Source organism: Puntigrus tetrazona, chromosome 4, assembly GCF_018831695.1.
Source record: "Puntigrus tetrazona isolate hp1 chromosome 4, ASM1883169v1, whole genome shotgun sequence".
Classification (NCBI taxonomy): Eukaryota; Metazoa; Chordata; class Actinopteri; order Cypriniformes; family Cyprinidae; genus Puntigrus; species Puntigrus tetrazona.
Window position 1 is genome coordinate 3,918,938 of NC_056702.1, and position 25,181 is coordinate 3,944,118.

At 38.5% G+C, this 25,181-nt stretch overlaps 2 protein-coding genes across 4 annotated transcripts in view; one reads left to right on the forward strand and one right to left on the reverse strand.

The window, feature by feature from the left end:
* slc41a2b (solute carrier family 41 member 2b) overlaps positions 1-25,181 on the forward strand; it is a 50,118-nt gene that overhangs the window by 9,795 nt on the left and 15,142 nt on the right. The window contains exons 9-11 of one of the 2 annotated variants that reach the window (XM_043237743.1): positions 1,416-1,547; positions 3,370-3,518; positions 6,802-7,944. In XM_043237743.1, coding sequence (XP_043093678.1) covers positions 1,416-1,547; positions 3,370-3,518; positions 6,802-6,987 — 467 coding nt within the window. In that variant the 3' untranslated portion in view covers positions 6,988-7,944. Of the gene's footprint in view, positions 1-1,415; positions 1,548-3,369; positions 3,519-6,801; positions 7,945-25,181 lie in introns of those variants that run through there. The other variant, XM_043237744.1, reaches the window with a different exon arrangement.
* Positions 12,891-25,181, reverse strand: part of chst11 (carbohydrate (chondroitin 4) sulfotransferase 11) — a 38,635-nt gene continuing 26,344 nt past the window's right edge. For both annotated transcript variants that reach the window (XM_043237753.1, XM_043237752.1), the window contains exon 3: positions 12,891-16,293. In XM_043237753.1, coding sequence (XP_043093688.1) covers positions 15,439-16,293 — 855 coding nt within the window. In that variant the 3' untranslated portion in view covers positions 12,891-15,438. The remainder of the gene's footprint in view (positions 16,294-25,181) is intronic.

The following is a 25,181-nucleotide window of genomic DNA, read 5'->3' on the forward strand; positions in this document are numbered from 1 at the left end:
TCTCATGCCCCCAGCCCATATCCAAAATGTCATGTTGTCGCTTGTTTGTGAGAAATTGAAGAAATGTTAGACCTGGCCAGTTAATCTGAACCCGCAGACACTTGCCCTCACGCTCTTCCATACATGTGGCGTCTCTCCAGCACCGCCACAGGGACGTGGCACAGTGTGGCGTAATGGTAACCTCTGCATTAAACATAAACACGGCCTTGTTGGGGCTAATTGTGCAGAAGCCTGAGCTGTGCTAAAAGATAATCGTTCTCCCTCAGGTCTGCTCTTTAACGATGGGAAATGTTATTATGGGCAAGAATGCACTACTGTATGTGAGAAATGGACTTGCTGTGTCTTATTGTAATTCAGATTACAGATTTCCTGTTTGGCTGTGAACTGGAAGTATATATTTTTAAATGATGTCCATCCGTCTTGACTGTCCACTTTCAGTTACCGAGCTGAAAGAACCATTTCTGGCTGTTTTTCCTGAAGTGGCAAGTTGGCCAACAGCTTTTTAAAGCAATTCTCAAATCCCCAGCAGTTGGTTGATGGTTTTGACAGTGTCTTCCTTCACTGAAATGTCCACCTTTTCTGATATATTTTTTTTCCAGCGTTATTCTTTTCAATCAAATTGTTCGATTTTTTTTTTTTTTTTTTTTTTTTTACATTTCGGTTTTATTGCATTCTGTTCATCTAGATTCGTTCCTTGTTCTGTTCTGTTTCTATTTCATCTTCTGTTTATGTCCTCCTGCTCTGTTCTGTTCTGTGCAATTGTAGTTTATGCAGTCGTATTGTGTGTTGTTCTCTTCTGTTTGATTTGTTATGTTTTGTTCTGGTTACGAATAACCATTGTATTTGATATTTTAGCCCATTTCGTTTAGTTCAAAAACAGATGTTTTAGTTCAGCAGAGTGACAAACCAGATGGTGTAAAAAGAGGAGAGAATATGTATGTGCAGTCAGTCTCTGTGTTGTCCGTTCTGTTCTGTCCTCTGTCTCCTGCCTTTCTATCTTTCTCTCTCTCTCTCTCTTTCGCTTGCTTGTCTTCCCTCAGAACTGTTGGGCGTGACATATCGTTACTGCGGCTCTGGACACCACTCTACTTTACTCAGGAGAAAGAGAGAGAGAGAGAGAGAGAGGGGAAGGGCTGTGCGTGTTGGTGTGTGAAAAAAAATAAAAAAAAGAGAGAGATAAAGAGGCGGGGGACAAAGGCAGAGTTAGTACTGGTGACTCATGGCTGCCAGTCTGACAGTGGGAAAAAAATGAAGCCTGTGTACACAGATTTCACCGCAGAAGCTTTACTGATGTGAAGTCTCAAACGTGTTTGAAACAGGCAACTGTTTTTTTTTTTCCTCCTCATATTTAATTCAGGTTTTGTCTTTGTACTCTCAGTATATATTTGTTTGATATGTATACTGTTATATCGTAGGTATCGGAGGAAATCTGGTTGCCATCCAGTCCAGTCGGATATCCACCTACCTGCACTTTCATAGCACCCCTGGAGAGGTTCCTGATGAGGCCAAGGGTTGCTACTACCCCTGCCGTACTTTCTGTGGCACAGGTAACCCCGAGCATTGTCCCGGTGTACTTAAAATTACACCAGCGTGCGCCCTAGACACATTCTAGTCCATAATAGATCAAAAATAGTGAAATATATAGCCACGGTTGAATCTGTACACTTTTAGAAATGAAACTCTTTAAGCACACATGCTAGTTTATTGTCCATGGGCCATGTCCATCAGTAAATATACAAGCATTATTCAGAACAAACCTTCATGAATAAACATCATTTCCATTACGTAACAATATACCATTCATTCTGTGGTGGAAATGAAATTTAAAACCTTTTTGTTAATAAAATGACTAATAAAAACACAGAATTAAATACACATACATACACATCTTTTTAAATATTAAATAAGAATCTACTATTTAAATCTAAATTTGAATTATTCACTCTTCCTTGATCCTCAACAGGCAGAAATGTGCGTAGTTTTAATTCAAAAATGTATTTTGAAATACAGTTTTATGTAAGTAATTTTCACGCTATGATCTTTGCTATTTCTTAGATAAATGTAACAAAAAAACAGTAGGATCTTGGCGTGGCTCAAACCTACACCTCCCTCACGAACACCAAAGCTCAATGCTTGTGGAGCATGTGTGCTAAAGGGCTCCAAACCACTCGTGTAATTTTAAATCCTCATAACATCCTTTAAGGCCTACAAATTTAAGGAGAGTGACTTAAACACACTTTGAAGGCAGTTTTTGTTTTCATAGCCTGTATTAAAGAGAGCGAGAACAAGTAACCTGTGTTTAGAGCAACATCCCTTACTAGGGCTCGCAAGTGTGTATACATTAGCTTTAATGGAGTGTCTGTAACAGTGGTTTGTGTATAACTATAAGTCTTGGAGAAAAGCAGGGAACGCTTGCTATAAACAAAAGAGGCGGCGGATGGCATGTTGATGCCGAAGCTTTGATGCAGGGCTCTTTCTTAGAGAAACAAGAGGACTCTGGGGACGGAGTCCAGATGCCCGAGTACATGAGGGGCACGATGCCCATTGCAAGCTTAGCAGTGCCATCTGGAAAGATAGGCATAAATCTTCCTCCTTCAAGGGCTCTGTGTGCACAGGGATTCCATACTGCGGGGGTTGAAAGGATGTTAATGGAGTGAGAAGTGTAGTGTTTGTGAATGAGATGTTTGCTGCATGCATATTCACTTGGAATATGTATAGAATAAATCAAATATGAACAGCTCCACACGTGCACAGATCGCACGTGGAGGGTTGTTTCAGGTGTCTTAATGCTTTATTGTGGATATTACTGTGCAAAATATCGTTCCGCTCACTTATCAAAAATTACGTTAAACAGTAAAGTCGTTTTGGTAAAAGTCCTGAAGTATTACAGATAAATATATAACAGTAAAAACTTCAATGCCTTAAATAAAGAAATGTTGCTCACTGAAACACATGTTAACTGAGTTTATTTAACTTGATTTAAAAATGTTTAAATTGATTTACTAGTGCTAAAATAAAAACTAAATATTTAAAACTAATAAAAATGACAAAAGCAGTTCAAATTAATACAATTTCAACTGATATTAATAGAGAATATAAAAATTATTATAAAAATTATTTCTTATGATATATAATTAATATAACTACTGTATGAGGATGAGAAAATAATCATAGTTTGAATATTCTGAAATATATAGTATTTCAATTATTAAATTATTTAAATGTTAAATATTGTTTCATATTATGTATATAATTTATGGTGGGGCTAAAGAATTAATGACCTGAAGGTAGTTGTAAATCATTACCATTTATTGTTATTCATATTTATATATTGCCTTAAAACATTTCGCTTTTTCACCCCTTTTTCAGGGGCCAATCACAGGTCGGCACAAGTACTGCTGTTACTGGTCATCCCTGGTCATTTGATCTTCCTGTACACCATTGACCTGATGGAAAGAGGTCACACCTCACTGACGCCCGTCTTCATTGTCGTGTACTTGGCTGCTGCTCTGTTCCAGGTGAGCGTGACAAAAACAAGGCCTTCTAGTGCCCTGTCAAGGCTCTGACATCTTCACATGAAAGTTTACAGGCTGTGCGGCGCAGTTATTTCCACACGGTTTAGAGAAGCTGTCATCAGTATATCTTTTTATTAAATCTGACACCTATTTGAGGCTCAGCTGTAAGCACCGTTTCCTGTAGCAGACGAAAATGTCAGCCTGTAATCATAAAACCAGACACCTGCTTTACGATACAGGTCTGGGGAATCTATTTCATCTTCAGTGTAATCGCGATGAATGTGCCGCCAGCAGCCCACATGTAACGACGTTACGACATGCATTTTTTCCCCCGCCATAAACCTACGAGCCTTTTAGAAAATCCCCAGAGCTTTTAAACGCCCCATTTCCCCTCTGAATGAAGCAGCGGTGACATTAGCGAGAGCGAGCAGGTGTTGTTTGTGTGCGTAAGCGGGTGTGTATGTATCTGTGAGTGTTTGGTTATTCCAAAAGGGCGTATTCATAAATTGTTTGGATCGCAATTAAGATCGATTACCCGCTGAGAACCTCAGTAAGTGCATTCAGCAGCTGGCGTGTTGCGAGCGTGAGGAATGTGTGGTATTTTTAGGAAGTTTGTGTGTATGTGTGCGTTGTGCGTGAAACGCCCTCGCTAACCTAAACACACACACACACACACACACACACACACACACACACACACACACACACACACACACACACACACACGCGTCTTTGAGATCCAAAGCTGCACTGCTTCACACAGAAGGATCCTTGAGGAGAGAGACAGGAAAATTCAATGAGTTTATTAATTAGGTTTTTCTGCTCCTCGGATATTTATTTTGCGTACAATTTGTGTACATAAATCATCAAATTCTGATTCTCTTTTTCATGTTTCTCAAGACTTCTCAAATTGACTGTAGCATATTTTCACAAATAAATACCATTTAAGTCTAATTAAACAAAAAACACGTAATACTATAATTACAAAACTATAAAATATAAGTTTAAATAATAAATCACTAATATAACAATACATTGAGATTATAATATATATATATATATATATATATATATATATATATATATATATATATATATATATATATTTATTTATTTATTTATTTATTTATACTATTTCATTGCTATATTATGTATTTTTTCTTTATCATGAAAACCCTTATATGGTTAATTTCTTTGGAAAAGAAGTTCACCTTTATTAGCCTGCTCCAGCTATAGCTTGGCTTCTCAAACATATGTCTAGTGCCCTGAAAGTGGCCCCCTGACCTCTGACCTTTATGGGTCTTCAAATACAAGGCATCTATAGAATTCCAGAAAAAAAGAGTTTGCTTTAGAGGAAGAAATTCCAGGGTTAAATGAAGTTCCCAGTACATAGCTGTTAAGTATTTTCGGAGACGCTGTGCAGAGGGGTCTAAATTGTATATTCACATGCCTCTCCAGGGTCATTTTTTTCCGATGAGGCAATGAAGTGCCTCTTCCAGTCATTTGGAAGAGAAAATAATACACAGAAATATTTTGTAACAATATGAGTATTTACTATCACTTTATATCATTTGAATATATCCTTACTGAATAAAACTATTCATTTTTTTTAAAGTAAAAAAAACAAATGCTCTTATTTTTAATTTTTTTATTCATCAGAGAAACCTGAGAAAGTATCACAATAAATAAATAAATATAAAGTGAAATAACATGAAAGAATGTTACTGTTTTTACTGTATTTTATCAAATAAATGCAGCTGTGATGAGCACAACGAACTTCTAATGGAAAAAAAGAAACTAATTTCAACGGTAGTAATTGTTTTCAAGCTGTTTGCATTTTATGACACAATGGCGTCCTTTCAAACAAGAAACAGCCGTGCGTTGTCATATTGCGAACTAATTTTCGCTTTCCATTTCCCGTTTTCTGCTGCCACTGTGAACCTAAAAAAGGACACCGTGCTAACCTTTGCTTCCAGCGGGTTTACGGGTTCGCTAAATCTGACACAATCTTCCTTAAAAGAGCCTCAAATAGATTTGAGCTACTCATTATATGTACTCTGTCTGTACTGATTATAATTAGCTTTATATAAAAATTTGGGGTGTTATATATCCTCATTTAGATGTCTAAGTAAACGTGCGTGCGAGAGGACGCCTGAAAGCCATGCAGCATCTCTGACTGCTTTCTCTGTCCTTGTGAGTGATGGAAAAGTGTGTCCGTGTGTTTGCGCAGGGTGGAACTACAAGGCTAATCTTGTCGGGCCTCAACAGCTTGTGTACATTAGAAAACCATCACTTTCCTCGGCTACTCGGAAGGAGGCCTCCGGCGTTTTCTTCCTAACAGCTTAAGCGTTAATTAATAGAACCCTAATAAAAAGCCGAAAGGAAAGAAAACGCGAGGAGAAATCTCCAACGGAAAGGTCGATGTTCTGATATTCTCGCACGCGGAAACGTGCAAGGTTAATTATTGAAATAATGTCACAAAACTCATCTTGCCTGGCAGGCGCAATTAATAGCCTTTAAAACGGCCATTTATTTCCTGCTAGCTAAATTGAAGTTTAAAATCTGCAGCGGAGAGCGAATCGCTTTTTAACCATCTTGCGCTGACCTTAATATAACGGATATAAATGAACGCCGCCCGGCCGGATAAGCAGAGCTTCAGACCTCCAAATAGAGTTTCGCACCGACCCGTCAATCTGATTAATGGGCAGGCCTCGTTTTTATTTCACTTAAATGAAAATCTTTCGCTCGCACACGCACGGAAACGCCGGGGCGGCTGGCGTAGAGCTTTCAGGAATTGCTGCAGTCCATCTTTTTAGCTTCCAGTTAAATGCAAGACGAAGATTTGAAATGTTACATCTCCATTAAGCAAACAAACTGGCATCCGCCGGGCCGCTCTGATCCAAAAGAGCATTTTAATAGTCTGCGATGCTCAGCGAAGACAAACACGGGGCTAATTTGCTGGTGTTTAATGAGCTGCGCTAGATGAAAAGCCTTGTGATGTTTAGATCTGAAGACGTTACGGATATTTGTCTTAAATGCGAACGTCGCTTTTCAAGAGAATGGGATCTTGTTGCGTTTCTGAGACGAGCTTTTCAAAGAAGCTCCATAAACAAAAACATTGGGATGCTTCTAGAATAACTCCGGCCGCCTCTTTCTGGTGTAGAGCTTCCTGTGCTTGTGATTGTGTGGGAAAGTTCGTCCGAAGGTACAGAGGAAGGGAGCGTGCTTTTACGCGGTTTTGCGCACTGTTCAACAAGTTCTTGTGTGCGTTTTCTTTCCGTCCCAGGTGTTCTTGTTGCTTTGCATTTCGGACTGGATGGTGCACTCCATGTGGAAAAGCGGGAAAGATCCGGACAGTTTCTCTATCCCATACCTAACAGCGCTGGGCGACCTTTTCGGAACCGCCTTCTTGGCCCTCAGCTTCCACTTCCTGTGGATCATCGGGGACCAGGACAGTGATGTGGGTGACTAAGGTCTTTCTTTGACCTTTGACCGGCAGATCAAACTATTCCATACTCGCCGTCCTCACTTATTGCCTTCAATGGCTGCTTGTCGGATCGGACATGTGGCATAAAAACAAACTTCTTAAAGTGGCAGATGATTTATTAGCTGCCTCGAAAGATTCGAAAGGTTACGAAGCATCTCCATCGTCTCAAACAGGGTGATTTCTGGTGCATCTGGTGTCGGGTGGTACGAAAAGCGTCTTTAATGTTCACTTTATCAGCACTATAGCAGTGGAAGGACCAAATACAAACCCTAAAAACAAGAATCATGTCCGGTGATTGTACGTTATTTATTTGTCTTTGTCTTTCTTTACTTATTTACCCATTTTGCTTTGACCAGTTCCTCACGTCTGTCAAGTCGAGTTAGACCTTATTACAAGTATAGCCGCAGTTTTACTCAACCAGTGCCAGATCAATTCGTATAAACCTCTGTAATGCAGTTTGAGAGCTGAAGTATTGCTTTGTATTGCTTAATAGTGTAGAATAATGAACTAATATATATCAGCTTTGAGAAAAGGGAATAGACTTTCAACTCCTTGTTTAAAGAGAAACAAAACCGTTTGAGTATTGATTTGGAAATGTCAAACTTTCTTTTTCGGTCGGGTGTTTAATGGTGATGTATGCAACCAAACGAAATGGGGTGAATGTGCAACATAGACACTCTAAATGAAGTCTCTCTCTCATATATATATATGTGTGTGTGTGTGTGTGTGTATGTATGGATATATGTGTATGTATGGATGTATGTATGCATGTAAAGATTTTTGTACATTGTTACTAAGGTGCCATAATCAGCATTTTTCTATGTAGAGAAAAAAAAGAGTTTCTACTGGCACCAATGCGGGATTCTCTGTGTTTCTTTCTTGCCATGCTTTTTTGATACTCAAAATGTTTAATAAAGGTTTAATAAAAATCTATGTCCAATATTCTTTAGTCTGATGTTTTGTTTAGTTTTTTTCCTCATCCTTTGGACTCCCGGGGCCCTAATTTAATTCTGTCAACTGTAATTACCTGTATATGATGTCTTTCCAACTGCAGGGATGCAGGAAAACCTCTCTTATCGGCTTAGAAACCTCTTGTGCTTTTATGAGAAAGCTTTATGTACATTCGAGCAGAAGGCATTCTCTTGCTGTGTGAGAACAATAAAGCGTGAACCATAAAGGGTTTTTATTTGATTGCAAAGCACTGCCAAAAAAATACATCAGGGACTTCATAGTGTGCTCCTAAAATTTGCGCTTTACTCACCTGTCAGCAGTTTTGTCAAACTGAGCTTTTAAAACTCGTTAGCCGAGCTCAGTTTTGTCAGTTGATTTGCAGTTTGGTGGCCTGTTATTACGTTATTCACACTTTAGCTTATTTGTTTTATTACCTTTCAAAAAGCTCATTATTGACTGTTAAATGCGACTAGATTACACTTTCCAGACGTTTGATATCACTCAACGTTTTTTGACATGTCTAGTATATTATTGTCGACAGTCTAAAACAAAAGGCCTCTATGCGAGTGTTTGGGAGTCTAGACAGGCCTTGTTAATGATGGTTGTTGAACTCTCCTGTCTTCAGGGTTTAATGGGGTTATTTGTGCGGCGTGGAGGATTGGGGGCCCTGAAACTTGAGCCTGCTCATAAATGGCCCCCAAATCGAGCCAGAGGGACCATGCTGTTGCATATTAGCACTCTATTAAAGCAGACCCAATCCCCTAATGCTACCGTGATCCCTCATGTTCTCCACTAACAACAAGCAGGTCATCAAGCCCATTTACTGCTGTTGTGGAGCTAATCAGAGCAATGACTTTCAAAACTGACATTGATTTTTGTGGGTTTTTGTTGTTTCCTGCTGGAAAATTCAAGGTCTGTATTTGGGCCAAGCTGGTCTGGATTGTTTATTTGCTTGAATAGCAAATGGTGGACCAGGTTTTGACCCGGTAGGCCATTTTTGACTAGGAAAAAAAACAGCTGCCCTATTCAAATAACCAGCTTTAGTTTCTTAAAGAGACAGTTCACTTTCAAATGAAAATGCAGGCTTTTTTCCTCACTCTGATTTCTTATTCTTTAAAACTTCAAGATCTTCAAGGACATTTAAGTAATTATTTTTAAGCATGCGTTATTACTGGTTTGCATCTTAAGACAAGATAAAACAAAGGCACTGAAATGTTTCAAGATCAGTTTCTTTCAGTTGAAACAGCTCAGATTTACATTTTAGTTTAGCGCATGTCTGATAAGAAATAAATCAGTTGTGAGACAAAATAAATCAATGTAAAATGTTAATAGTATTAGATAAAATGTTATTCTGTTATGGTAGTGCTAATATAATGCATTCCCTTTGAAAATGTAATCAAACTCCCAAAATTATTATTTTTTTAGTATTTTTTTTTCTCCATTTTCATGGATTGTACCCGTTTTGCTCCAGTGTTTTTCTGCCACCACTATGCACAAACTATGAACACACATCTGCAAGAGGGGTAACTGTCTATAAGATGCGCGCGATGTTTTGAAAATGTTTACTTTTACTCCAAATTGCTCTATATGAGCAAATCTTACAAGAATTGGGATCAAGGATATTGGACAATGAAGCACCATAAAGGAGTCCATGTAACTCATGCACTAATCAAAGACATACGATGGCTTTATGTGAGAAGCAAAAGAATACGAGTTGTATAAATTTGAAATTTAACCTTGACAGCCTGTCCTATTTAGTTTCAATATATTTTAGATTATATTTTTCCTTTAAGATGGTATGAGCTAAGTTTTCCAGCAGAGTTTATTGATAAATATCGGAAAACTCTTTGGACTGTCTAAGGCATTTTCACAGTTGTATATAACATAACCTTGCCTTTTAATGACAGTGTAAGAAGCCCTGAACTATGGTAATGAAGTCAGACTAAAGTCGACACAACGCCCACTCTTCCATTACAACCTCTGCCATCCTAATCATCGAGGACATCTTAAAGATGGGATTTGGAGTCGTCCCCTGGCACGAGCATGAGAGATGAAAGTTAAATACAAGCCAAAATGATGGTTTAAACTAAAGGACTTCATCCAACAACTCCACTTGAATCAGTTTTGAAGGCCACTGGACTTTACAGCATGCTTTTTGCTCACTGTGGTCACTTTTATTTCTCCCTTTGGACTATTTATCGAGCATTTTTATTTTAACCAGCGCCATATTTCACCTGAAATGGTCCAGTGCAGGGATATTTTATTTTATTTATATGGGATGGTTCACCAAAAAACTAATCCAAAATGTTATAATTTGTTTATTCCCATGTCTTTCCGAACCTGTTCCCTTTTATATGCGGAGCATAAAAGAAGATATTTTTAAAAATGTCTCCTTTGTTCATACAGTGAAAGTCAATGGGTTCAACTGAAATATTCTATATTGTAATGTCCTCCGGAAGAAAACAAGTAAAGAAATTCAGATCGAAATGACGGTCGGTTAATGCGTTGCATTTCTGATTTAAACGTGTTTTGAAAATGTTTACTTCCCCCTTTTCCTTTTTATCATTATCATTTGCTAAATTCAGTCATGACAGAGAAAGATGTCAGCGAAAGCTATCGTGCTCAAACGCCAACAGAGAGCGGTTTCTGCCATTCAGGTGTGAAATTCTTCCTCGACTGAAGCTGATGTCAAAAGGGTTGAAGGAGTTCAACTGTTGTGCAAATGGATTACTATGGATTAATCAAGTATACAGCACTGAGAAACACTTCTCAGGGAAATGGATGGATGGAAAATCTTCTCAGCTGTGATTGAACCACAACCAATTTCATCCTTGGGAATTAAGGAACACTTCAGTCAAAATATCTTGCGACTTGGGTTTTAGAGCTTGGAGATTATACCAAATTATAGCAGTTTTCAACTACGCCTGCATATTAGCAGTAAACAGCGTAGCGGTCCCTAAGGGAACAACATATAACTTCCCACAAACATCATCATTTTATAAGTTGGATAATGACAGAGAACTGCTGCCAGCTCGACCCTGCACATGTTCGCTGAGAAAACCCAAACCCTATCGCAATGCCAAGTTTGATGTGGCTGAAGGACCTAATTCAGAGGATGAACTTCGCCTTAGCGGTAAATGAATCGGTGTATTCTGAGCGTTGTTGAGAGGTTACGGTGGAGGGTGGAGCGGAGGCGACCATAGCAGGTGCGGTAGCATGAGAATTGCACACTCAGCAAGAAAAAAAATCCAAAGCTCAGGATATTCAGTGCGAAGTTTGGTTTTGGCTGCAATCTCGCTTTTGACACCAAAGTGACAACTCGCTACTGAAGCGCAGAGACTGTACATGAATCTTTCTTCACAGTGGAGTGACACACATTTCTCTGGCAGCCCGTAACGCAGATCTGTTGCACCTATGTGGCACAAAAGCTTGGCACGCTTTTGCGTTTCCTCTCGCATCAAATCTTCAAAGGTCCCACTTCAAATCTCGCTGAGGTATATGGGAGCGCTCGCATAACCAAATACATCTGGACTCACCACAAGACCTGGGAGGCCCTGCAAGCACCGCAAGGTCAGCCATATCGTCAGGGACTGAAAAACGTGACTTGCTTAGAGGCTAATAACTGGGTTCTTTGATATAGTAATGATGGGAAAATCAAGTCTTGCAAAAACCATACATTTGACATATTAAGTCTTGTTCTCTTTGCAGCTTTGAAAGCATTGTTGATCAATATGATAGTCAACCACTTTGTTAACCAGTTTGTTTTTACATGATGTTTAGAATTAATCTGAAATAGATGATAGCAAAAACCTAAAGTAAAGACTTTATAAATTAAGACTTTGTAATTTCGTTTTAAGATTCGTTTTAACTTAATCATAAACATTGAGGGCAACCACTGTATTCTGTTTTCTGAACAATGAATCTTATGAGTTGATTATTTTTAATGAATCGTAAACTTAGACCACAACCAGCGTATTCCATTTCCTGAACAATGACTCTTATGAGTCGATTCTTTTTAATGAATCATAAACATAGAGTGCAACCACTGCACTCTGTTCCCTGAACAATGACTCTTATGAGTCGATTCTTTTTAATGAATCATAAACATAGAGTGCAACCACTGCACTCTGTTCCCTGAACAATGACTCTTATGAGTCGATTCTTTTTAATGAATCATAAACATACAGCAACCACTGGGTTCCATTTCGTAACAATTATGAGTTCATTAATATCAGTCATAAATGTAGAGCATGTTTCCTGAACAATGACTCTTATGAGACACTTCTTTTTTAAGAAATTGTAAACATAGAGCTCAACCAGTGCCTCTTAAGATGAGTCATTCTTTTTAATAAATCAAAAATGTGAAATTTAGAATTTCAGTTGTTGCACAGTATTTAATTGCGTTTATGCCAACTTTGACTAAATGAATTGTTTCATTACTAAGAAGTAATCATTAATACGTCTGTTCAAGAGAAACTCTCTATGAGTACTATTAATGTGCCTGACTTGTTTCCATGTTTCCTTATAAAGCCATCCCTTTGCATTACTGGCCTCAAGCTCTATACCAGCAGATCTACAATAGCAAATGGTTTCAAACTACACAGTAAGCTCACAGACAAACGTAGAAGTTGTTTATCCAAAGGTGAGGGATCACATTCAGCCTCTACTTATTTTGAATAAGGCCCATTAAACCCCTTCAGGATTTAAGGAAGATTGTAGTTGAACAAATCCCTTATAAGAAGCTGTGAACAGGGCCGTGGGGTGCAGGATCTGAAAAAGATTTGATGTTTTGTTTTCTTATAATAGATCACCTTAGCATAAAGTGCTGGAAACCACGGCAAATGAGGAGGAACAGCTGTGTTAAAAAGATCCCTTTAACAACTGACAACATTTTCACTCAAGTTTAATGATTATGTGGAGACACAGACAGTGACAAATTGGGTTTCAGTTTCAGCTTTATTGAGAAAACAGAGGAGAGAAGGAGATAGAGAGAGAAAGTGTAAGCGCGTTCTCCAGGGAGCGCATTGATCCGACAGTTCACTTGGTTTGGATTTTTTTCATTTACAGTGCGAGGGTCTGACCCAGTGACCCGGCAGAGTCCATCCTGAATACAGAGGAGGAATAAATAAATAAATTAAACTGCGGATAGTTTGAGAATGTTTGTGAGCTCAAGAAAGCAAGTGGACATGAGTTGAAAACAAATACGGAAACCACATGTAGACACTGGTTGTTAAACAGGCACATAGAGTTACAGGTAAGCGGACGGTGAGCCTAGCTGTTCTGTACTACAGTGTGTAACGTTAGCTAAGTTAGCCTAAACCTCCATCTGAAGGAAGCGCTCAGCTGGAAACATGAATCATAAATAAAGCAAAGCATGTCTTGTGTCTCTAAAAATGAAAAATGCTGCATGCAACGTGAGCGAGCTGTACTACATGTGATAGAGTGACAGTTTGAAAGGCACTGTGCCTGCTAATGTGGGCGCTAATGCGTGTATTAGCGTGGCTGTCGTGTGGGCGCTAATGAGGCTGTACCGTGTTTGTTGTTACAGAACAAATGAAATAAACAGTTTATAAACCGAGAAACCATTCAGGCATACTTTGTTTTCTGAGCTGATGATTCAAAAATAAAGTCTTGAGTGATTCGCTTCGCTTCAGATTCATTTCCTGTTCTGAAGAAGATGAGATCTGAGATTTGAACACACAAAGAGATAAAGGTTTTCTGTGTCTTTGTGAAAGATAACACACGCTAAATTTATCATCTGGAATCTCTGGCATGTAAATGCCAGTTTTTGTCCTAACCAGCCAGTCAGTTACCATAATTATGCTACTAAATGACAACTCGGTTTAAAGAAATAGTTTCGTAATTACTGGTTTTGCATGTTAAGGGGTCTGCATGAGAATTTGAATCTTTTTTTTAGCTTTTAGAGATTTAGAAAAAGCAGTGTGAGAAAGGAATAGCTGTACTGCACAGAGAGGTTGATAACGTAGCTTGTTTTTTTTTTTTTTCTTCTCCTTTGCTTTTTTGCCACGTTTTACACTCTGAATCACTTGTGTGTGTGGTCTTCATTAAAGACCCTGCTCTACAGGACTTAAAATCCTGCTAATCAGCACTCACTTATTCAGGCCAAATAAACCCAGGACTTTTCCTAAAAAGCAGAGAGAAGTGGGAGCTAACAGAAGCCTTTAACCATAGTCAAGATCTCCTACTGACAAAGCCATTGAGATAAAGCACTAGGACGCACCCACTTGTGGCCATCGCACACATAAATAAGCAATTTTCATAATTTTTGTGCACAGTCAAAGCAAATTAGAATCATAAAAGACAGCTTGCTAAATTAAAGGGTGTTCCTTTGAACTCAAATTGGAAAAGACGTTTAAAATCATCTAATGGATGGAACAGATTTGCCTGCATTTTCTGTCTCTCTCTTTCTCTCAAACGCCACTGTGTGAAACTTTCCCATGAGAACAGCTCAGAAAACAAAGTCCTGCCCGTTTCCTTACACCCGTCACAAAACAACCAGCGAGGTATCCGAGCAACAGTGTTCTGCATATGAGGCAAGAAGAAATATGAACCAATCATGACAATTAAACCTCAGAAAGTCTCTAGCTCTAAGCTGATTTCCTTTCCTGGAAACAAAATATTAAGTCTTTCTCATCTCTATTTCACACAGTAATTCAAATAATATTATAACGTGCTGCTCGCAGCAACTTTTTCCATTATAAACAAATACAAAATAAAACAAAACACCCAAAATCCTACTTTAAGAAGACCAACTGAGGGAGGAGGGGTTGTGGGAACAGTGTGCTTGAGGCCAACCCGCAGTGACCTCTGACCTCCCGACTGCTACAGATGCTCCCTGACTGACCAAGTGGGCGGGGCCCCTGCCTGTCACTCACATTTAGACACACCCCCTTCAGGAGGCATCATCTCTTTTTTTGTCTTCTTATTTTAGTGTGCACCTTTAAATATGCACTGTATAAATACACACACACAAAGGCCGTCTGAGTATGGGAGAGAAGCGAGGGAACTTCCAAAGGGAACACGAAATTAGAAGTGGGGAATAGAAGCCAGAACAAGTCTGATTGTATCTTGAGTCTTATTATTAGTCTAGGCGCTCCTTTCTGTGAAGCTTCAATAATGGTGGCGGCAGCTGGCTGAGTATATTATTAGATAAACCGTTTGAGCAGGTATAGCTCAGAATCTGTCATATTGCTTTTGATGTCTGGGAACAGGAGCCTTTACACTGAAAATGTACAATTCGATGGGCAAATACATCAGACTTTCAAAGTGGTCCGCATTTGCAGTTGACCGATAGCTCCTTAATCTCATCTTGAAATAAAGCAACCGTCCCTGCGGATATAAATACAATTTTACATTAGAGTGCTCGGTTGATTCCCCCGCTTGTGTCTTTCAGCGACGGCCCTTCTCCCGTTGCTCAACCTTGTTGAACAAGCTCGGAACGTGTGCGCAGCTGCGTACGTGTGTCTACTGCAGTTTTAGGTAGCTGGGAATAGAGTAGTTGAACATTAGAAAGTCCAGTTTGTAGAGCTGGTAGAGCTGGCCTTGCTGCTGAGAGCTGATGTTGTTGAAAAACATGGCCGCCATTTGGTCGGTGGTACGGGTGGATTTTGCGTATGTTGGGAAGCGCAAGGAGTCGCCCACCCCTGCCAGTTTGAGCACGTAGTTGGCGTCCTCCTCCAGAGTCTCGTACTTGCCCACCAGGTCGTAGTGGATGTGGCAGGGGTGGCAGAGCGAGTAGACCGTCTGCCAGTGTTCGTTGAGCGGAGCTTCTCTTTGAGTCCCCGGGTCCACCAGGTACTCGGCGAACTCTTGGAATTTCACGTCGGCGCCGCTCTGCAGCGCCTCGGTGGTTGCATTCTTGCGGTAGCGCCGCACGATCTTCGTCCCGTAGCGTTTGTGAAACGAGGTGTTGTACCGGAGCGTGAATTTGTTACGGTAGGCCGACACCAACCGTTCGAAGGGCTCGCGCACGAAGAGGAACTTGAGGTAGCTCTTGAGCCGGTGGTTGATGTCGGGAATGCTGTACTGGTTGAGGGTCTTAAGGTTGGAGGGCACGTGGGCCTCGTTGGATGGGATCTCCATGGGGTCGGTGTACTTGCCCCGGCCGCTCAGCACCATCATGACCCGCTTCCAGTTGGTGCAGGCCACTTTAGGGACGTAGCAGTAGATGAGCTCGTGTTCCTCATCCACCACCAGGTGCTTCAGGTCGCTGGGAGTCAGGACGCGGCGCTTGTGGCTGGACGCACTGTAGGCACGACATGTGTCTGCCACTTGATCCCGCCGGGCCTGATGCAACACCGCCGCTGCAGAAAACTCAGCCTGAGAAAGAGAAGAAAAGGTGATTGTGTTAATGAGAAAACGGATAAAGTAGGTTCAATGGTAGAGCACAGCTTTGGGGCATCCAGTTTTGCTCCTGGAGGGCTAATGTCCTGAGGAGGTCCAACAAACTTGGCTGGAAATTTCTGAAGACAGCTTCTGACAAATGCATAAATGTGAATATAAATGTAAAGACTCATTAACAGCATGGCATTCAAAGCTCTGTAAAGATAAATGAGCAGGCTGCCATAAAGGGGAAAGTTTTGCACCAGACAATATTATTAAAATCTTGGCTTAAATCCTCTACAGCAGGGACACTTAATTCTGCTCCCAGAGATCTTCTATCCTGCCAGTTTTAGTTTTAACCCTTTAAGTTTATTGTAACATCCTATCATATAAAATAAGCAGTGTTTAATTTGAGTGACAACTTTACATTTGTGATAAAAAATATTAAAACATCCTAAATAAATGACCATAGTGTCACGGTAAAACAATCCCAGAATGCACTGAAACAAACTGAGTATGTATCCAAGGCAGCAGATAAAGGTGATTCTTTTTTTAGTGACTTTTCTAAATGCTCTTTAATTTTTTTTTAATTGCAGAAATGTTGTGCATCTACCTTCAAGTGCATCAAGTTTATCAGGTTCAGATACTGTGAAATACTTTCCAAAAGTGTTTAATCAAATTAACACTGACTATTTTGCCCACTATTTGTGCATGCTTTTTGTAATTAGCTTAGCATCACATTCATGTCAAATTCTATTGCAGTCAGTTGTAAGTCTTCCAGCGAGCAGTGCTATTTTGTGTTGTTTATGCCATTAAAGAGTGCTGTTAATATCCTGAACTTCTACCACTCTGTAACAAAAGCAGTGAACACATACCATCTCACCACATCAAACAAAAAAGTACTGCTGAAAGGCCGGAGGCAGTGAAAGTGGAATCTTGCTGAGTTGTGTTGACCCTTCCCTCAATCTGCTCAATATAGGGGCCAGAAGTTAAAGGTCAGTCTTACAGGTCAGTGGTGAATTTATGACTAACAATGCAGTATTTAACATATATACAGGAGGTTTAGACATGCACTGAAATAAATGAAATTCTATCCGTTTGTCTGACTGTCTATCTATCTATCTATCTGTCTTTTTGTGTGCACTATTCTCATTTGAGATATCTTTAGTAGTTGAAATCGATATCTCTAGCTATGGTTTCACTCGGTTTCATCAAGCTCCTTCATGTTGGATGTAATCTAACATTTACAAAGAGAACAGCACTGTACACTTCTCCAAAATCATTATTCAAACCTACAGCCACCCACATACTCTTCCTTCTCTGTGTGTGTGTGTGTGTGTGTGTGTCTGAGCCTCTTTCACTCTCTTTTATACACACCCACTCTCATCAGTTTAAGCGCTCTATTCCAGTGGAATTTTCCCTGAGTTTGTGGCCGGTATCTCAGGAAGGCTCTAGGATTCCTTGAATAAAGAACCGCTGCATTACCTTTTTAGCCGATAAATGAATATGGAAACAGAAACCGTGTCTTTGCAGGATGCAGAATGCAAGGTTATGTTGAGAAGACGTTTATTCTTAAAGGGACAGTTCGCTCAAAAATTGAAATTCTGTCATTTTCTCCCTCTCGTGTCATGCTTAAGCCCTTACATCTTCTGCAAAATGTGACTTTGTTTTGGAGACGGGCGGCATGAAAGAAATAATTGCAATGAATAATCATAATGAAATTAACTTTCTCCTCCACTCGGTAGCTCAGTAAAATTGTTAAAACTACACACTAAGCCTCATCAGTAGCAGGAAAGTGTGTGTATTTGGCAGAGCCGTTCAAAACGCTGAGAGCTTTTCTGGGAAGCGCAGACTCTTTATACATATATAGCTAATGATATACTGTCCACTCCAGTTCCTGCACGTCATGACTTTGGTAATAGAAAACCTTGATATAAAAGCTTGAGCGGATTTTCCCGCTATCTGCCCTGAACTCCATTATGCAGGGGTAGAGATAGGAGAAATGGGGTCGTAAGAGGTAAAAAAGGAGGTGAAGAGCGGTAAATCTGAGGCAAATTAAGGTTGGACGGCTCCTGGTTTAGCCACTTTTCTCTTTTACTGAAAAACCACTGCAGGTCCATTTTCTACAAACCTATTTTCTGCTATTTTTTATGCCTTCCTCTCTGCTCTCTTCTCTCTCTCTGATCTGTTAACCAATCGACCAAGGCAGCTCCACAACCGTACATCCAAAATGCCTGTTCAAAGTACAGTGTGTGTGTGTGCACCTGGTATTTATCACGTTATGGGGACCAAATGCCCCCACAAGGATAGGAATACCAGTACATTTTGACCTTGTGGGGACATTTTTGTGAATGTGAATGTCATACAATGTGTGTGTGTGTGTGTGTGTGTGTGTAATCATGAGCTTCAGATGGCTAACAACCATCAATGCAATGCAATGCTACATTCAGTCTGTGTTTGGGATTGAAAGTCTCTCTCTCTCTCTCTCTCTCTCTCTCTGTCTGTATATATATAGCGCAGCATAGATTGTTTCATATAGATTAATTGATCAAAATATAGTTTTAAATGCTTATAAATATGTAACAAATATTCCTTTTATTGCTGCAAAGTTTTTATTTAATCAATTTTCAAATTGACAGATTTTTTAATTTTAAAGAAAATGTTATATTTTTTCCGCAGCTGTCCCGCGATCAAATGATTAATCGCAAGAAATTGTTTACATAATACATGTGAGCTTACGGTGTATTAATTATGCATGAATATGCATAATTTAAAACGAAAACTTTTTCGGATGCAATTAATCCCGATTATTCGGCGGTATTTTTTAATACCGGTTCATTTTCAAAAGAATGTTTTTATTGCGCTCGTGTGTGAAATCATGTGACGCACACACTTTTCCGCCACTCATCTCTCCTCGACATTGATCAGAGCATCTAAGTGAGTCGCTTTGTTCATAACGGCACTGTATCCTAACGGAGCCTACCGTCCACAGGTTTTGTTATCCATTCCCGCCTGTTTCTCTCCAGCGCTCACGCACATCCAGCATCAATCTTCAACACGCACTTTCACCTCGTTATCACAGAGCAGACAACGATGCTAAGATATATGGGCCTTCTCTCAGCCAATCTTTCTTTGTTTCTCTCTATCTCTCCCTCCCTCAGTATCTCTCTCTCTCTCTCTCAGACAAAAAACACACGTTCACATGGTGCTCTGTCAGTCTGTAGACGCCCTGAGCTAATTTATTCCCAGCGCACCAACACAGCTATCTGCTCTCCACCGCAATTAGATAGCTGGAATGCATTCACATTACAATAACACCAGAACGACACACACACACACACACACAGATGCCCGCTGAAACTCTGGCAGAGATTTGTGGGAAAGAAAAACAGACATATTTGCATTCAGTAGCAAAATGCATTAGTACAGATCCAGCATCGCGAATTATTTGATAAACAGTCATGTTGAATAATAAGTTAGTCGATGAGTGTTCGGCTGGTCACGTGATCTCGAAAATGTTCACCCATCCATGTAAAATTCAGCAGCTTTCATTAGGCCGCTGCTGGTATGATTCGAACCGTATCTTTCCCCCCAAAGTATCCTTAATTTATTTATTTTTTTACGTGTTCAATTTTAATGAGGAAAAAATGACTGCACGCACCTTTAATGAGATTCAAATCACACAGTAAAACACAGCTGGCAGTAGCCTGCGGTAATTGTAACATTTTGTCAAGTCGATACGCTACAACAGAGAGCAGATATGCGTGAGCGTATCTGAGGTGCCTTCGTGTTTGCGTGCGGTACATTTATTTTCACCACGTTCAGGCTTTCCTGAAATAGAGAGAATGCAAAACACCGTAAGAAGCAAACATAAACAGCACCGGGAGCAAAGCACTAATAATCACACATTCAAAGCGTCTGTTAGCCCACCAGAGAGAGAGAGAGAGAGAGAGAGAGGGGATGCTTCTTAAACACACTGCCACTTTTGGCCCTGTGGAAGTTTAGGAAGTAAACTCTTGAAAATACTTTCACACTCTAATTTACTCGATTTGTCAATTAGGAATGTTCATCCATGAAAACAAACGGATTGCAAGCGGAATTCTGCCGTTTGAGTCATTTACACTAAATCTCAAATGATGCACAAGACATTTATGGAAATTACATTTAAGCGTTTTTGTGCTGCTGAGGCCATTTTTAGTTTCGAATTATACATTTTTGAATATTTAATAAATAAATAAATACCTTTTTTCATGACTTGCATGTATTATGTAAATAAAAACTTTATTTTGGATGCAATTAATTGTGATTAATAGCACTAATATACAGTATATATATATATATATATATATATATATATATATATATATATATATATATATATATATATATATATATATATATATAATATGTATATATTATATATTTTATTATATATTAAAAATCTTTTTATATTATTATATATATTATAAAATTATAAAATCAAATATTATAAAATATTTTTAAAATTTTAATTGTCTAGAATATAATAATTTGTATTATTATTATCAAAAATACAGTGTGACAGATTTTCTAAATATAACACTGAAAGCTGAAGCCTGTTAGTTCGCATGAAAATGAATCTGTGCCCATATAGTTGAAGAAACACCCGCTAATGTCTCACTGAAAGCTCGCGGCTGCTTTTTAGGAGATTGATTCTCGGTCACTCAGGTTATGATTTGACCCTGTGACCGCGACGACCTCAGAAGCTCTCAGACGAGCTCTTATAAGCGTGAGATGAATTATTAAAGAAAGTCAAAGCCTTGCCTCTCTCATCCTTTCCTCCATCTGTCCTCATGCTGAGATTTATCATCAATTTATATGAGCTCAGAGAGGGAGATTAGCACACTCAAAGGGCTGAAGTTTAACTCCGAAAATAAATTTGATTTCCTTACTGGAGACCTCCACAATAAACTGAACAGACTGAGTCAAAATTTCCCAAATTAGATTTAAATCAGTCTGCGTTCTGTTTACATGAGATATGCAGATATGCAAGACTTATATTATATTATATTATATTATATTATATTATATTACAACACGCATGTAATATGCAAGGGAGAGAGATGCACAAAGAGCACTTTTTACATAAAGCCTTTATGTATAATGCATTATAAAAGTAGGTTTAATTATTCCTTTGTAATGAATAATTGTAAAAACAAGTTATTACATTGTAACACTTAACAATTCATTGTTGCACTTTCCATCTTAAATTCAGTTGTAATTATTTATGACAAGATATAATGTATTACAATACACTTTATCAATAATTCTAATGCATTGTACCTTTTAATAACCCTTTATAATGCATTATACATTTATACATGCATTATAGATTTATTCTCGAATAAAGTCTTTAATGTGTTAATGTAAATTTCTTTTGTGTAATGCAAAACTATCAGCATCATTATTCTAGTCTTCAGTGTCACATGACCTTCAGAAATCATTTTAATATGCTATGCTTAAATATTAAGGTTTATTGTTTGTATTCGGTTATTAACAGTGCTTCTTATTGTTTTCAAGTCTGTTTTAATCAATGCTGTATTGTTATCATTTTTTTTCATGATGCATCTTTCAATATTTTGTTTTGTTTTTTGTTTTGTATCTTACATAACGTTGAATGGTATAGTGTCATGCTTTCACAAAAATATGAAGCTGCAAAGACTGCATCCAACATTTATAATAATCAGAAGTATTTCTTGACAACAGAATCAGGACATTAGAATGATTTAAAATATAATAAAACAGAAAGCAATTATTCAAAATTTAAATTTTATATTTATATTTTATAAATTACATTATGCAATCTATTTAAATAGAAATATATGAATACATATTACGTATAAACATGCTATTCAGTGCTAATATAATCTTCGAATCTATAAAGATGTGCATTTATTTGTTTTTCAAAGGCCGAATAAAATCTGGTCTTAATCACATCGCGCAGAAATTCAAGCAGAATTGGTCCTGACACACAGGAAGTTTATCTTTATCGTTCGTCCATTACAGTGCGGGCGATGAAGATGAAGATGATGATGATGACTCATGCCTGCTGAGTGGCGCGTTAGTTTGCGCGCGCGCTCGCCTGTCTGCGTTGGCTCAGTGAGCGCGGGACCGCGCGCCAGCTCTCAGACAGTTAATACGTCTTTTTAGCCGTCTCGTGCACGCACGCACTCACACGCGCGCGCTCGCTCTGCTGATAAAGGCGTCCTTGTGCCCGGCGCCCGCTTCGACGCGCTGCTCGTCTTGACGGATCTCTCGTCTGTCTCTCAAAGCGGAGGACTTGATTTAGTGCTGCTGCAGTAAAATTGATCCCGTGTCAGCGAGAGGCGGAGAAGGAGAAAGAGGCGAACGCGCCGCACTCGAGAGGCCAAATCAACTTTTCCGAGCTGAAGAAAGTTTTCCATGATTTCGCTAACAACCGCGCCTCAAGGATGAGCTCATAAAACACGCGTTTACGCTTCGCTTTAATAACGCGCGCTACTGAAAAGGTCGAGCCAAGGCGATGATGTCGTTCCTGTGCTAAGCCTGACTCTATTATCGCATCATCCCACAATACAATAAGTCAGTCAGCATGGATATGCTTGCGTTATTTTGATATTTTGTCTGCGCTCACACTTTAAAAGGGTCGTGATCTTTTGACATATGTACTATATAAACGTCCCGGAAGCTTCAGATCCAAAAAAACGTTCTCATTAGTATAAAAACCTGCTTTTGGGATGTTCTGCTCTATGATGGCATAAAGTACAAAAGAACACAGGGTTGCCAGGACTAAGAAATATTTCCAGCCCAATGACAACTTACAACCCAAGAATGAAAACTAGCCCAATTTTTCTAGTGTCCAATCAGATGAATCTAGTCAACTGGATTCCCACAAAGGGCCTTAAAAACAGTGATGTATGTTTGTATGTGTGTGTGCATATATATATATATATATATATATATAGTGTAGTTGCGCTCATAAGTTTACACGCCCCTTACAGAATATGCAAACCGTTAATAATTTGTACAAAATAACAGAGATGAGGAAAAGTGCAGGTTATTGTTTATTTAAAACTTTCCTGAGCAAGCTATTTCACATAATAAATATTTATATATCCTCCACAAGTCAAAATAACGACAGAATGTATAAAAATGACCCTATTTGTTGGTTTACATACCCTTGAACTGTAATACTGTGTAGTTTCCTGGATGATCCCACACTGTCTTTTTTATTTTGTTTAAAGATCACACTTTTTCATTTGGTACTAGCACTTAAGAAGCTACATGAACACTTGAATGTTTCCCAGAAGGCTAAATAAGCACAATTTACCCTGATCGTCCAGTTCAAAGACTTTGCACCCCCAGCTCTTAATGCCTTCTTGAGCATCAGTAAATGTTTTCACTTTATATGATAGTTATGTATGTATGTCCCTCAATTGTCAATATTTGCAGAACACTTTTTTATCGCTTCTGATCTACTCCGTTAATCCTTTGCGATATGTTTTCAGTATTTTCTCATTTACTTGACCTTACATGCTGCTTGTTCATCCACAGAGCACTAACTGTTTTTATTAAGTGATCACTATTGCTTTGTCAGTTATTAGATTGTTTGATACGTACTATTTATGCATTTTTAATCTTTTAATTCACAGCAGTGTTCATCCGTGAAGAACGTGGGCTGTCAAACACACAACTATCAGCCAATCATAGCAGTGGGCCTACAATCCTCTAGGACTATTCAAATTGAGCGTTCGGATGAATGAGGATAAAAATAGGACTGAATATAACATGATCGTGTTTTGGGATGTAAAAATCAGAACAAATGCAGTTCTTGACCATTTTAACGATGGAAACAGACTTATAGAATGTCACTTTCTGGTGTAATTAATCACGCGACGTCCTTTGACCCCTAGTGAGTATCCCGTAGAGGTGTACGTGAACGGCCCCGGAGCGGCCGGAGAGATAGAGAGAGGGGCTGAATGGGTGCAGTGTCGAATGCCCTCGGTGCTCAAACAGGAAGTTTCCACTGGCCTGCCCGCCGCTGCCAATGTGCCCTTTCTGCTGGCTAGGTAACGCACAAACACACACACATCAACTCACAGGGTGTTGCATTGAGAGGTTGCGTAAAGGCGCGAGGGAAATGCTGCCATGTGCGCTGGCAGTGTGCGGTAGAGGATTGTGGGATACCTCTAGAGTGATGTAAGACTGTTACACTAGTGTTGAAAAAGTTACTTTGGAACTGGAGGATTTTTTTTTACTTTAAAATGTTCATATATATATATATATATATATATATATATATATATATATATATATATATATATATATATATATATATATATATATATATATATATATATATTTTTTAAATGTTTTTTTATGTGTTTGTGTTAATTACAACTAAAACTAAAATGCAAAACTTATTACAAACTATTGACATTTTAAAAGCATAAAATCATAAAAATGACAAATACACAAAACACAATTGTTAAAGCACAACTGTAAATTAAATTAAATAAAAATATACAAATTAAATAAAAATATACAAAAAATTATATATATATATATATATATATATATATATATATATATATATATATATATACATTGTACATTTAATTATTGTAGAATATATAAAAAATAAAAAAATTAGGCCTTATTCTATCTATCTTATTTTTATTCATTTTTTTCCATTTATTTATGTATATTTAATAGGTTAATATACACTGATAAAATAAGATATATTGTTGTAAATAACGTCTCTACCTTTTAAAATTATTTTTGTATTTATGTATATATTATTATTTTATTTTGCTCCTAAATTTGCAGGGGAGTACATAATTGAAATAATTTCCCCCCAATCCAAT